The sequence below is a fragment of the Cyprinus carpio genome, chromosome B6, assembly GCF_018340385.1.
Source record: "Cyprinus carpio isolate SPL01 chromosome B6, ASM1834038v1, whole genome shotgun sequence".
Lineage (NCBI taxonomy): Eukaryota > Metazoa > Chordata > Actinopteri > Cypriniformes > Cyprinidae > Cyprinus > Cyprinus carpio.
In genome coordinates, this window is record NC_056602.1 from 23,971,854 (window position 1) to 23,986,764 (window position 14,911).

A 14,911-nucleotide genomic window follows, 5' to 3' on the forward strand; every position below is an offset into this window, starting at 1 on the left:
ACAAGTTGTCATCTTGCTATTTTGGTGTGATTTAGTATTTATCACAATTTAAAGATACAGTTCAGCCTAAAATTAAATTTCTGTCATAATTTACCACTTTCAAGCTGTTTCTGCATAATTTCCATTGAACAAAAAGGAGATGTTGGGCAAAACATTCAATGATATTTTACAATGGAACTGGAGATGGGATATATATACAACATATTTCTTGAGCACTAAATCAGCATATTAGAATGATTTCTGAAGGATCATGCTGATACTGAAGACTGGAATAATGGCTGCTGACAATTCAGCTTTGCCGGAATAAATTATATTTTTCAGTATATTAAAACAGAAAACAGTTTGTCTAAATGTAACAATATTTCACAATATTACTCTTTTTGCTGTGTTTTTAATCAATTAAATAAACACAGCCTTGGCAAGCATTAAAAATGTCACTATTCCAAACTTTAGCTTGTATTGGCTTTTTTTTATTATTATCATTTTTAGCCTGTCTTATGAGAAAGATAGACCAACTTTTATCCATTAGTCACTGTAAATAAGATTTCAAATTTAATTAGTGCTTCATGCTTCATTTTAATTAGTGTTTCAGTATTATTGGCTTCAGATAATTTGGAATATAATGTACATTTAATGGTTTATTTTATGGTTTCACTATGATATTTCTTCTATTTTTGAAGCTTGAGATGTCTTGTCCCTCTTTACTTTCATTGTGTGCCAAATAAAATAATAATAATAATAAAAAAAAACAAAAAAAAAACAGCTAGGATATGCCAAGAAAGAGAGCCATACAGGTTTGGAACAACATGTGGGTGAGTAAATGATGATGTTCCTTTTAAAATGGCAATAAAAATATCAGGAATGTAACTTTTACTCCTTTTTCCATTAGAAAGATCCTTTGTCTTCTACCAGGGGTAAAGGGCATTTCCAAAGGGCACAGTAGTGATAGAGGATCTGCTATTGACAGATCTTGATATAGAAAAAACCCATATCCGCACATCACATCAATGTAGATCCAGCAGATTTTGAGTCTGTAGCATAGGCTGTACTCGGCTGCTCTGGTTTCAGATGAAAGAAAATATCCCTCTGACCCAGGTACAGAGAAAAGAGAGCTAGTATATGAGAGCAGATTAAGGTGGAGCTGGGGTTGAGGAGGAGGGGTGGAGGGTGACCTGCAGATTGGACTGATTGAAATACAGATAAGATATTAGACATGATCTGCGTCGACAAATCCTTAGCTTAAGTTGTTGACGTTACTTTTCAGGAAATAAAGTGGATTCAATCTCAGCAACCCTTGTGATTTTCGATCTGGAAAGCTCTTTGGAAATTATGCTTCCGGATATTCGAGCGGAAAGGTGTTAGCATCTTTTTCATTTGGGCACTGCTGAATTAATAAACTGCAAACCGCAAGACTTGTCCACTGCGGCAGTCATGCTTTCAAGCCGGTTTCATTCCTGCTCTTCCTCCTTGTAAAGCAGAACTTGGCTTTTTCTCAAGGCCACTCTTGACATGTTCCCTCTCATGATTGCTCTGCTCACTCTGTAGAATGCTGCATAAATCACACCGTGTCCCATTTACATCTGTCTTTCTCAGCCGGCAGTTCAGAACCGAACGCCCCTCAATTCACCCTCCCAGACAGCCGGTCTGAACAGGAATCTGAGAGTGGTATTGAGGAGCATAGTGGAATCCATATGCACTTCAAAGATTAGATTGATCCGTGTTTTATGCTCTGATTTTTCAAGTTTATATTGCTGCCAGTGTAGCGAAGTTTACCTGTTTCTTAGTTTGTTTTTGCTCACTCCAAAGTTTGGACCCAAGCTTCCTTATCTAGTATAGTCTGATGAATATTTCACCACAAAATCAATAGGAAAAAAAAAAGAACATAAAGGAAACAAATCTTACTCATTTAAGAGTTTATGCAGAGTGGCATTTTGATAAATGAGCACATTCTTACCAAATTATCATTAGTGTAATATGAAAAAATCTTATTCTGATTGGTTGAATCTCATTATTTATTTAGTAAATGATTTACACAGATTTGTACCTTACCTAGTTATACTCAATGTGTGTGTGTGTGTGTGTGTGTGTGTGTGTGTGTGTGTGTGTGTGTGTGTGTGTGTGTGTTTGTAGTCTTTTCATCAATTTATTTTTTACATACTGTTACAGTGCAAGAAATCTTAATGGCTTTCACTAGTATGCATCATTTTCTTTATGAAAAATATTTTTCTTTTTGATTTTGGTGTGAAATATTGTAATCTCTGCTTTTTTTGTTGTATTTACTTAAAGAAATAATGAATCTTTAGATAAAAATATAAAATTGTTGTGCTCTGATTGCCTAGAAAACAACATTAACACAATTAAGCTGTCTGTTCATTAAACCCATCATTTGTTTTGCTAAATTAGGACTATTTTAAAGGAGACACAAGCTATGCTTGGGGATTCTGGGACTTTACAGTAGACCCCATTGATTTCCACTCCATTTCCAGCAGCTTTTGTGCTTTGTACTGTCAAATGCTTGAAATACATAGAGAATTACTCGTTTCCTAGACACTATGTGTGCTTGGTCCCGATTCCATGGTGATCCCTATGGGACTCCAACTGAGAAGTAAAAACAGAACCAAAAAACGCTTCCTCTCCTCATTCTCACTACAAACATCCCTCAACCACACCAAGCACACAGTAGATATCGAAGTTTGCCATGTGAAGATTCAGCAAATGTATTTACCTGTACCGAGTGTTAAAGAAAGTGTTATTTAGCCCGGGACTGATATAGAAAAAACTCCACAACTTACATTTTAGAGTATTGAATCAAGACCCTTAATGACACATAAAGGCACATATATGTGATAAGATCACATTCTCATTATAATAAACTTAATAAACTGGGAGTTTTGTTAAAGCTAGAAGAGATTAATTTGTATAGATTTATGTGAGATTAAAGTGCAAATTCAGATATTTTTGATGAAATCAAACCCTTCATAGAGAGCAATGCAACTGAAATGTTCCCAGGCCTAGAAAGGTAGTAAGGACATTGTTAAAATAGTCCAGTAGACATCAGTGGTTCAACCATAATTTTACGATGCTACTAGAATACATTTTGTGTACAAAGAAAACAAAATAACATCTTTATTCAACAATGTCATATACTGTATGCATTGTATATTGTAATTTATGTAGAGAACACTTTTCTCAATCCAATTCCCAATCTCCGGATGTGTATATATACTGCATGTATTTTTTTGTGCTTATTCAGCTTCAGTTGGCAGTATGTCACATTACAGAAGTTACATGCACTAAATGCAAAAAAAACTTTGCTAGTAAATTTCACAATTACAAAGAAACCGCAAATAATGCACTGACTTAAGCCTGAAATTCTGAAGTAGAAAAACTGAAAAAGTACCTTCTTGTAAATGTACTCCAATAATCAAAAAATAATTTTTACAGCGTAGGTGGTGAACAGAATTTTATAATGAAAAGCAAACTCAACATGTTTTTCAGGTGCCAGAAAGAACTGAATCAGAATTGAAATACTGAGACATTATGGCAGCACTCTGCATTTGTACTCGATCACCTATTACTAGAACTTTACCAGAGTGGAGGATCTTTGAATCAAACTAAGCACCTATTTTTTGTGTTCCTTGCAGAGTGAAGAACGAGAAACCACAGAGAGGCCTCCATACCTTCGTGATTGGATGTGAGTTGACTTTGACCGTACCAAAGTGAAGATGAAGTTGCTATGGAAACTGCTGGTTCTGCAGTCATTCCTGGGGTGCCTTGCAGGTAAAAGTATCTTATTAAGAACTTCTGATGCGTGCATGGCAGCTCCTCTTTGTGAAGTCTGGTTCCGTATTCCTATGTATATAGGCCAGGGCACTGTCTGAAAAGACGTCACGGAGATTGCAACCAACTCGGATGCAATTTATATTAGCGCCTAATCATTAAAAATGAGAAAGAAAAGTCCAAGTTGCAAAGAAAAGGACCGTGTAGTTCAGTTAACAGGAGAGCAATTGTTAAAGTAAATAACAGGATGCAATGGACAGATCGAGAGGAAGGGCTGTCGGCTGTTTGCTTGATAGTTTTGAATATAAATTAGATGATCGGCTTGCAAGATAGGATACTAAGATGAAAAATATTAATTTGAATGTACTGATAGCTAAGAATGTGAGATTTAATCAAGAAGAGGGAGAAATCCAAATCTTTATTCTTTGTCAGACTGATATAATTTATAGCAGTATGAAATTAAATTCTGGGGGATGCTACTGACCCAGAGGTGCTCTGTGCTGCACAATTGAAAACGACTTGTTACAGAAAGCCAATTACATAGTGTTACTTTGAGAAAAACAGAGCTAAAGAAGTGTGATATTGAGCTCTTGTTTTATCGGTGTTACATTAAGGCTGATTTGATTAATCGACTGACAGATTGATTGATTGATAGGGTTTCATGTGCTTTACAATGCATTTTTTTTTTGTATTTTAATGAAAATGTCCTTTAAAAATACTTAAGCATGTATTTAATTTAATTTAATTTAATTGGTGTGTAATTTGGTTCAAGTTAACCTGTGCATTTGCTTCATTTTCTTTGCAATGTAAGATGTAATGTTTATATTTTGTATATATTTAATATATCCATATGTACAGTATAACCATCATCATCAACAGTATCTTGTAAGATTTGAATTCAAAACAATGAAGTGTATTTTCATCTCATTCTCATATCACTGACAAATGCTTTCATTGCTTACTTTAACGAGATTAACCCTTGTGTTTTGTGAGGTGGATGATTTGAGGGAAATACTAGGGAAATTGTTCCCCATTGACTTTTTAGTCAACACAAACTAGTTACAAACCTATAAAGTTCAAACCGTGCAACGCCATTGAAGTCAATGATCCTTCCCACTCACAGTGTCTTAAAAGAGAAAATTAGGGCCGTAAGGAAATAAAACTCACCCCCTCATCTATCTATAAAGTCTTTGTTGTTAATTAATGTACAAAGAGAGGAAATGGCGATACGCATGTATTCAAACCCGTATCTTGAATTTCATATTTCATTAAGGAACAATTAAGATGGCTATTATCTCTATTAATACTTTATTTTTTTTACCTGAGGGCTCTTTTACATCAATCATAATCTGATTCGGAGAAGCGGTCCCATTTCTTATACTTAACACTGTCTGTGTGAAATTAGCACTTTTTACCTTCTTTTAAGTATGTAATCAACTAGTGAGATGACATCCTCTTAATTATCTACTGTAGTTTACATTTAAGGAATAAAAGAGAAAGATCCACAGATGCCATAAATTATCACTAATGTATATTTGAGCATTTTCTTTACCTTTAGTTTTGGTGATACAGATGAGTTTTTGTAATTTTTTTTTTTTTTTTTTTGAGGAAAAGCAGCCAGCAAGTGCCCAGCATCTGAGGATCCTCATTAAGTTGGTTGAGAGAATGTCTTTAAGGAGTGGTGATTTTGAAGAAGCTCAAATTTAAAATAGTTATGATCTGATTCACATATTATTCTAAATGAGGAAAGGAGTGAGTAGGTGTGTCTTTTGAATCTGTAGTGTATATACTAACACATGACAGCATGGAAGATGCGGTTGCAACTTTTCAGCTGCTGAAAGGAGCAGAATAAATTCCAAGAAAGTTCTCTGAACTTCACTTTTAATGTTGTCAAAATGTGTATTTGAAGACTGAAGTTCCTTTTCAAAGGGAAATTCACTCACCTCATCTGAGACTTCTTTTCTTCCACTCTGGCCGCTCTTTTCCATGCAATTACAATGAATGTGAATGACATGAGGTTGAGTAAATAGTGACAGAATCTTCAGTTATGGGTGAACTATTCCTTTCATCTGTTCAGTTACATTATCTCCCAACACATGCTTGGATCAGAAAAGACACTGTGTTTGGTGGTACTTGACTTTCTTGCACTGAGGGATCTTTGTTCATGCCTTGTATTTTCAGTTAGTGGTGGGTGGCACTGGTTTTTGTAGTGTTGTATTCCCTTTTAATGCCGAACTGACAGGAAAGGTCGTGCAACCTGCCGAACAGCAGAGACGAGGAAGGTTTGTCCCTGAAAAGATGAGGCTTGGCAGGGCGACTGCTCAGAATGCTGAGAGGGGACCGCAATGATCTCCATCCCCTGCTAGGCATCTTCCTTTGTTCTCTCACAGCAGTGCGTAGTGACAGGGGTGAGCTGTCTAGTACACACACACACACACACACACGCATACACACGTCACTCCACCCTGATCGCCCACCCAGTTAGCATGTGATTACCTTAGCATCACACACACTTCAACCAAACACACGCTGCATTCTAATTCCCTGTCTGTTTCTCTTGTTCTCATTGACTCAGGGCCAGGCTCATTATTTTAGATTTGGGTTTCTTCAACATGCTGTCATGATTCAAGGAACACTTCAAGCAACATGATTTCCCTTTCAGGCAGCAGATATGGCCCAAAAATAAAAATTTGGTCATTATTTACTCATCCTCATGTCTTTCCAAACCTGTATGACTTTCTTTTCTGTAAAAACAATGACAAAGTCAATGTTGTCCAATGTTGGGCAAAACATATTATATTTTATTAACTCACCCTGAGTCATTCCAAACTTGTATGAGGTTTTTTTTTTTTTTTTTGCATACAATGAGTCAATTGGGTCCAATGTTGTGCAGAACATTATTTAAAGTATATCTTCTTTTTTCTGAAGAGGAAAAAAAAGTCATACAGGTAAATATTGACAGAATTTTCATTTTTGGGTGAACTGTCAATTTCTCCAGATAATGGTCATTTTAATATAAGGGTATTGGTATGTCTAATGTATTTTTTTTTTTTCTGGAAATACAATGAAAATGTAGCTGTGTGTTAAACAACCACGCAGTAAAGCCTTTTTTTGATAATCAAGTGAATTAACCTGTTTATCTCATTGGGGGAAAAAAATCTGATTCATAAATGAGAAGTTTGGCAAAAACATGTTCACATGATGCAACACTTCATTTAAAAACTAAATACTCAACGTAGTAAAATTAACATAAAATGAGTCGCATCCTACTCTGTATTCCCAAATTGCTTTTCTTTTTGCCACTCTTACATTTTATTTATCACTTCTCACAGATACAGTACAGTATGCTCACAGAAAACTTTATATAATGTATATAAATATATATACACATGCACATGCACTCGCACACACACACACACACACACACACACACACACACAACAGTAGCAAAACCAGCAGAGTTTGACACATTTTAATCCCCCCCCCCACAACCTTAATTCCCCTATTCTGTGCCATTTGATTTATCCATCTGAGACACCATCTGAAAAGACACAAAGTGACATTGTAGCATTCCACTGAGGTAAATCAAAACAAAAAATGATGCAATGAAAGGAAATTGCAGAAGGCGTAGGTGAATGTAGCTAAATCGTGATTTGGTTTTACATTTGAGCAGGTGAGTTGAACTTAAAAGGCCTGAGATGTTTGTTTCTTGCTGTCAATGGTTTATATGAAGCATGCGTGTGGAAGTTCAATACTTGAGCCTTACAAAAAAAAAAAAAAAAAAACACTTGACATTTTCCCTTTGCAGCTGAGCTTTTTAATTTGCCCACATTTTCGTCTTTGATTACAAATTTCTTCCAGAGAGTGAAGTGCTCTTTGCCATCAGCTGATAATAGGAAGAAAGATTTTTGCAAACAATAAGGATGCAATTCCTAATTCCAAAAAACATCTGAGCCATTTGATATTTCATTTCTGAAAAAAAAAAAAAAATACTTAGAACTAAAAATTTTATTCATTCTGGACATGTATGACTTTCCCCACCAAAGTTCTCTATTAAAAAATAAAGGTTCTTTATTGCCATCTGTGGTTCCATGAAGAACCTTTAACATCCATTAAAACTTCCTTTTCCACAAAAGGTTCTTTAGTGGAAAAGGGTGGTTTAGAATTTTAAAATGTTTATCACACCAAAAATTTTTATTTTATTGCATTGCTGTATTTTTTTTTCTTTTTTTTTTTTTTTTTGGTCAATGTCACTTTTAATACTATAAAAATAGAAAGGAACTGGTGACATTAAGTGCTAAATTTGATGCTAAAAGTGTGTTATAAAAGATTAATTCTTCTGAAACTTAAAGTTGTAAAGGTTGAAAACCTAACCTCTGCATCTCTAAAATGTCATTCACACATGTGGATTTAAAATATACCAGTATACTCTGTTAATTGACTGTGGGGCTCATCTTTTCTGGTTAATTTGGGGGTTAGATCGTTCTGATACAGCAATCGGCTCAAACACAGTCTTTGTTCCTGTGCTTTTATTTTGTATGTCTGGTTTATATAGACCACTCACAGGTGAAAAGGCAGACAGCGGGACCCAGAAACCCATCATTTGGTGACCAAGTTATTCATGGCTTGTAAAGGCGAGGCCCAGTGGGGATTCTGTAAACAGCATTTTCACAAAACAATTTTTGCTTTCTGTGAGGTGTTATGTTCTAAGAAGCACTGTCTGCCCGACCTACCGCTGGCATGGTGCATACAAATGCTAATAGAACACCAAATGACTCGCCTCCATGACTCTCTATATTGAAAAACTATGCAATCACATTGTGTGATCTTTTTCTTCAAAGCTGTTCGTGTGCGGATGTAGAGCGTGCATATATCCCGAGTGTTTGTCTTTCTACTAGCAAGAAATAGTGAAGTCATTGAGCTGTGTATCGTATGTTATCACATTTCACACCAGATATTCCACACGCCTCTGTGCTTGTGAATATGAATTGGTAATATGAATCTTAATTGGTTTGCGTGCGTGTATCTGTGTGCGTGTGTGCTCTACCTGACTCTATACCAGGTGGAATACATGTTTGGTTTTCGTGTGTGGTGAGGATTTGTAGCTTATCCTCATTAGTATCATAGACAAAGGCACTCTTATTATATAGCATATTACAGACCAGAATTCTTATTTTCTGCTCAGATCTGATGTTTTTTGTGAGGTTGTGGACATGACCTTTTAAATGTGGCCCATATCAGACAAGGGGCAGGACAGGCAACAGTGTGACCTGCATGCATAAAGTTTACTCTGAAAAATGTAATATTTTTATCATGTAATGTTTTGTTTTGTGGTCAGTAAGAATTTTTTTTTTTTTTTTTTTAAGAAATGTATATATTTATTCAACAAACATGCATCAAATTGATCAAAAATGACATTAAGCACATTTATAATATTGCAAAAATATATTTTTTAAATAAATGTTGTCCTTTTGAATGGAATAATTATTTTGGATTTAAGTTGTTTTGCATGTTTTGAATATAAATTTAGTTCACATGGAATGATGAAACTATGAGTAACCACTGTACTAACATCAGTAATTTGTTCTTGTGACACTTCAGGTTTTTATGCATCAGGGGTTTGATTGTCTGTGCCCAGATTAGTGGGTTGAGTCCACATGGTATAAGCTTTATTGATCTGCAAAGATAGACACTGAGAGTTACGCGAGAAAAAATAAATCCCATGTCTATTTGATGTGAGAGTAATTTGAGGTGCTGTAGCTTTTTCAAGTGGGTCTAAAACCAAGCCCATTGGTTGGTTAGAAGTCTGGTTTGCTTTCATGTAATTGATTGCTTTAGTCACTACTAGTGTAGGGGAGTTATGATGTAGCAGTATATAGCGTAACAATGCTACTAATTTAAAAAAAGTTGTTTTCAAGATATTGTTTTTTTGTTTGTTTTTTTCAAGATGCTTTTTCTTGTGGGGTATCAAGACAAACATTTTACAAACATACTCTATTCTAGTGTCTATTATGTGGAATTGGTAAGTCAGTTTACTGAATTCATTCAGGCAGTATATATAAATAAATTTGTTGAAAATGATTTGATTCACTGATTCATTGTGTCTGGGTTATGTTTGTTTGGTCATTTATTTATGTTTTTTTTATTTTTTATTTTTAAAGAGATTAATACTTTTATTCAACAAGGATGTGTTAAATTGATGAAAAATGATATTGTATAGAATATATTTTGAATAAATGCTGTTCTTTTGAACTTTTTATTCAAAGAATACTAAAAAAAACTGTTATTTTATAATTGAAATAATATTTTACAATATTACCTGTTTTTCTGTATTTTTAATAAATGCAGCCAAACTTTTGAATGTCTCTTTGTCTTCCTTAAATAGCTTCTATGTACTTTTGTGTGTGTGTGTGTGTGTGTGTGTGTTTTATTTTTTTTGATTCCTTAAAAATCCTCAAAGTACCTTCTAATTACTTTATTATTTTTTATTTGTTTTGAACTTGAAGTGTTTCCTTTTTTAACTAAACAACTCAGTTTCATGTTATTTTTCATTATTTGCTTCATTTTGTACTTTGGGAGTGTGCTGTGTATATGATAAACATATGGTCTGTCTACCCACCAGATGACTAGACAGAGAAAGAGCGAGAGAGGGATAATGTGAGGGTGAACAAAATCAAAGGTGTCACTGTGGCATGAGAATTCTATGCAAATCAATCCCAACATTTGGCCCCATGCAAATCCCTTGTCACCCCTGAAACAAATTGAAGTCATCAAACAGATTCCTCTGCCAAGCTCCTCTGTAGTCAAAATATGCTTGTCACTCATCCAAAAATCCCAGCTCATGTCTTTATATTTCCTGTGATTTCTTATTGTGCCTCTTTGTCATATTGTGAGGGCAGGTTTACACAGCTGCCTGTTGTGAGAGATTGGAATGTGGGATCTGTGTGGTTTTGCTTGCTGATTTGCTTTACGTATTTGTTGCTGTTTCTTTGAGCCTCTGGCTGGGGGATGCTGCTTTCATGCAGATCAGAGAGCCACTTTCTCCAGACAAGTTTCTGTGTCTCATGGGAAGGCCAATAGACTTTGCCTCGGGCAAGTGTTGCTCACAGGCAGAGACCTGGAACTTCGAAATTATATCCCAACCGAGGAGAGGAAGGGGTTGTAAATGAAAAAGAGGTCCAAAAGAGCACTTTGTCATCCAGTTGGAAGATATGATGTTTGTTCTTTCTGGTATGCCAGTCTTAGAAACACACATTGAAAGGAGAGCTATGTACTGCACCACAACTAGAGAAGCAGACCAAGATAACTTTGTGAAGAAAAGAAGGGACAGCACTGGAAAAAAACGTACTTACAGTAAGAACAGGTCTAACATTTTTGCAGAAAAAAGTAAGTTCAAATCTTGAAAAAAAGAAGTCAAATTTTGCAATTTTTTTCATTATTTGTGGCATTATTTTCAAGGCAATTACATTTTCCAGTAAAATTCGCCATAATGTCCAAACATTTTATTTTTTATTAATTTTGTGTAATTTTTATAATTTCCAGTGGTGATTCTCATTATATTCTCAATAATTTAATTACAATGACAGTATAGTACAAATAGTGATCTTAAAAGTCCAAAATATTGGCTTCACTTTAATTTCTTTAAGCCAAAAATAGTGAAATATCATGTAGTAAAATGTATGATTTTTATTCCTTTTCATTTTTTTTTTATTTTAGTATTATTTATCCATATCATGCATTAATTTATTTTCAGTTTTTGTTTTAATTTAAATTATTTTCTTTTGTCATTTTTATACATTTTTGTTACCTTTAATTTTTTCAAATTCTATATTTAGTTGTAGTAATTTTAGTGCTTCAACCTAAACTTCATTTCATTTGTTATGTTCAAATTTTTATGTTCCTAATATTGATATTTTGTATGATTTATATATATATATATATATATATATATATATATATATATATTTATAGTTCCCTCACACAAATCTATTCTATGACTTCAGGTGTATTGTACTTTTTCAATTTTGTTGGATCTTGAAAGCCACGGGTCACCTTCCACTGTTGTGTTGACAAGAGCAGTTTATTAAATATCCCTTTCTGTGTTTTAAAATTCGGCTTTTACATTTAAGATTACTGAAGAGTAAAAAGTCAGACTGAAATCTGAATGGTTACCTTCGCTGGAAAAGCAATATGCATTTATTCAAAACAGAATAAAGCATCCACCATGATTATTTCCATTCTTTCCACATCTCAATATTTAATATAGATCATATCCACATGTGGCTGAAGTACTCATATCTATATCTTTTTCTTTCCATTATCATTTATCAACCCAAAGATGGATATTCCCCTTTGGCGCCGGACTAGCCCCATCTCACAGAACCCCATTCACTCTAATGGCTCCCGCAGAGCATGAACAATACGGGCAGCATTTCCATCGTTCCCTGACCTTGAACCAATTTATATAGCTTTCTGTCGCTTTCTTCCCGCAAATGCATGATCAGATGTGTTGGAGGCCTCATCGAGCATGGAGGAATACGTTTTCTCAAAAGTTCACCAGGGCACGCCGTGTGTCGTCTGCCACGGTTGGATTTACAGATATAAAAAGAGCAGATGGTATCTCGAAGTTTAGCTTTTTCCAAACCCAAGGGAGAACAAGCACACGATTGGCTTCAAGTCTGGGTTCTAAACAGACTTATCTGCCCATATCTATAAGAGCTGAGCATGGAAAAGCTGCTCTGCCCATGGCTTATGGTGTGCGAAAATTAATGCAATAGATTTTGGATTTTCCAAAGAAGGTTTTGCCTTGTCTGCTCGTTGTAATTTATTCTCTATTCATGTTGTGGCTTGTGGTGAGATCTGTACATGTGCATGGTCACCTGGTCACAGGGATTGGAGTTTGTATATTTGGAATGGGATTTTAAAAGTTTAAAGCTTTTAAGCTCTAATGGCTTTCCTTTAAAAGACACACTGAAATCTCTAGCAATGCTTGTGTTTTCAATAAAACCTATTGTATTTAAGTCGTAAAGTTGAAGTAACTACAGTAAGTAGCCATTTGTCTTCAATACGAGAGACAAGTGCTCTCAGTTTGATGTTCTCACCTTGAGACATCCCTTTTTTACCATCATAGTTACTTTCATCCTTATGAATAAGCCTTAAATCTTCAAATCCACACTCAGACGAGAGAGTGCAAGAAAAGTTAACTGGAGTTTTTGACTTGGTGCACAACTGATAGATTCCGGCTCTTTGCCAAGCCTGATTTCGAGACGTTGCATATGAGGTCACCGCCATACGCAGAATGTGTTATAATTATGAAGGTAAAGGTACTGTATGTTGTCATGGTGGCAGACACTGCAATGAATTGAATATAAAAGTGTCGCATTCTGCATTATACTAGCACTCTTAAAGTTTGACATCCTTGAGATGTCTGACACTTGTCATTCAGTGGCGGCGTGATGGACATGTGAATATAGAATGTCAGACTTCAGTAAATGAATAGTTTAGAAATATGCATTTAATCATGTATTTAATATGTTAAACTATTTCTATTTAGCCATTGGAAACCTAGTTCATTTAGTATCAAAAAATAATAGTTTCAGCTCTACATTCAGCTCAATCAAGGCCATAACAAAAAAGACTAACTATTACATAAACATCAGAATTCGAAACTGTGATGACATTCGTTATTGTGATGATATTACTAATAAAGGTTAATACTATAAAGAATGTGTCATACTGCATTTACTGTTTTGGTACCTTAAGTTAAACTAATTGAAATATTGTCTTGTTAACTAGCTAAGTCAACTATAATAACCCTATTACCATCTAATACCAGTCTCACTCCAAGAATACCATGGTATTGTGTGTTTTTTGTCCAAGAACATGGTACAAACATGGTAGCATGCTGTTTTGGCACAGTTTTGTTAGTGTTTTGTAGATTTTTGCATTATTTAATGTCCGTTTGCATCATCAAAAATAATTGGTCTTGCTCATGAGACTCTGGATATCGGTCTTCGGTCATTAATAAAAGCAGCTATAGCTGAGAATTAGAAACCTTTAATCTGATCATTACAAAGAGTAGCGCAGTGTTAAGATTAATTAATACCTCATTAATCAAACACAAACTAGTCTTAGCAGCTGCCGCTACTGATTTTGCTCATTATCATTCGTAGTTTGTTATATATTTTGGCTGTCAGAAGCACTTGAGAAGTGAATTATTTCAGCTGAATTATTGACAGCCCATGATTTAGCCACACAGCGGAACTAATACTCTCAGGAGCAGATTTATGAAAGCCTTCAATACATGTTGCCCTTTTGCTTTGCAGGGGCTTGATCAATGATTGGAGCGTTTGCAAGAGCGTGAACCAATCCCAGTGCCCTCTTGCTTTGCATTGTATCAGAGTTTGCCATGTTATTAAGTGACAATGAGATATTCATATCATATATTCCAATCTTACCTTCAAAACTCAAATGCCAATTAGACTAATAAATAAATGTGCTGAAAAACAAACAAACAACCAAAAGAATATTTGGCAATAGCATGAAAACAAACAACAACCAAAGAATATTTTTTTATATTTTTAAGTAATTTTAAGTTTTCAAAACTCAAATGCCAGAGAAGACAAAATAAATAATGTAAACACAGTTTGTCAGAGACTCTCTCTGCAGGTTACACTTATAGACCAGTAGGTGGCGACAAGTGACTCTCTGCATCCGAAATCGAATACAGTATGCCAAAAGAGTAGTATGTCCGAATTCATAGTATTCAAAAAACAATGGACGAAAGGTAACCGGGTGACCTTCTACTGTATGTATGTCCAGTTTCTGAAGTGTGCATTCCATGGGTACTTAACTTTCCCATGAGGCCAAGGGAGTGGATTTGTGAATGTCAGTAAAGATGTAGTACATCCGAATTTCATGCAAAGTAGGCTACCCATATTTATAGAACATATACTGCCATTCAAATTTTATTTTGCAAACAATTTTTAACTTGTGTTTTATTTATATATATATATATATTAGTGAACTTTGTATTAAAATTTATAAAGTTATTGAAATTTGAAGTATGAAAATCTCCCACTGTCTTCACAGAGACAAAAACTTCAGTAGTTCAGTGATGCTTTCATAGTAA

General features: G+C 34.8%; 1 protein-coding gene across 3 annotated transcripts in view; it reads left to right on the forward strand.

The window, feature by feature from the left end:
* The window catches only part of cntn4 (contactin 4), a 128,383-nt gene that overhangs the window by 15,373 nt on the left and 98,099 nt on the right, over nucleotides 1-14,911 (forward strand). For all 3 annotated transcript variants that reach the window (XM_042726385.1, XM_042726384.1, XM_042726383.1), the window contains exon 2: nucleotides 3,645-3,780. In XM_042726385.1, coding sequence (XP_042582319.1) covers nucleotides 3,726-3,780 — 55 coding nt within the window. In that variant the 5' untranslated portion in view covers nucleotides 3,645-3,725. The remainder of the gene's footprint in view (nucleotides 1-3,644; nucleotides 3,781-14,911) is intronic.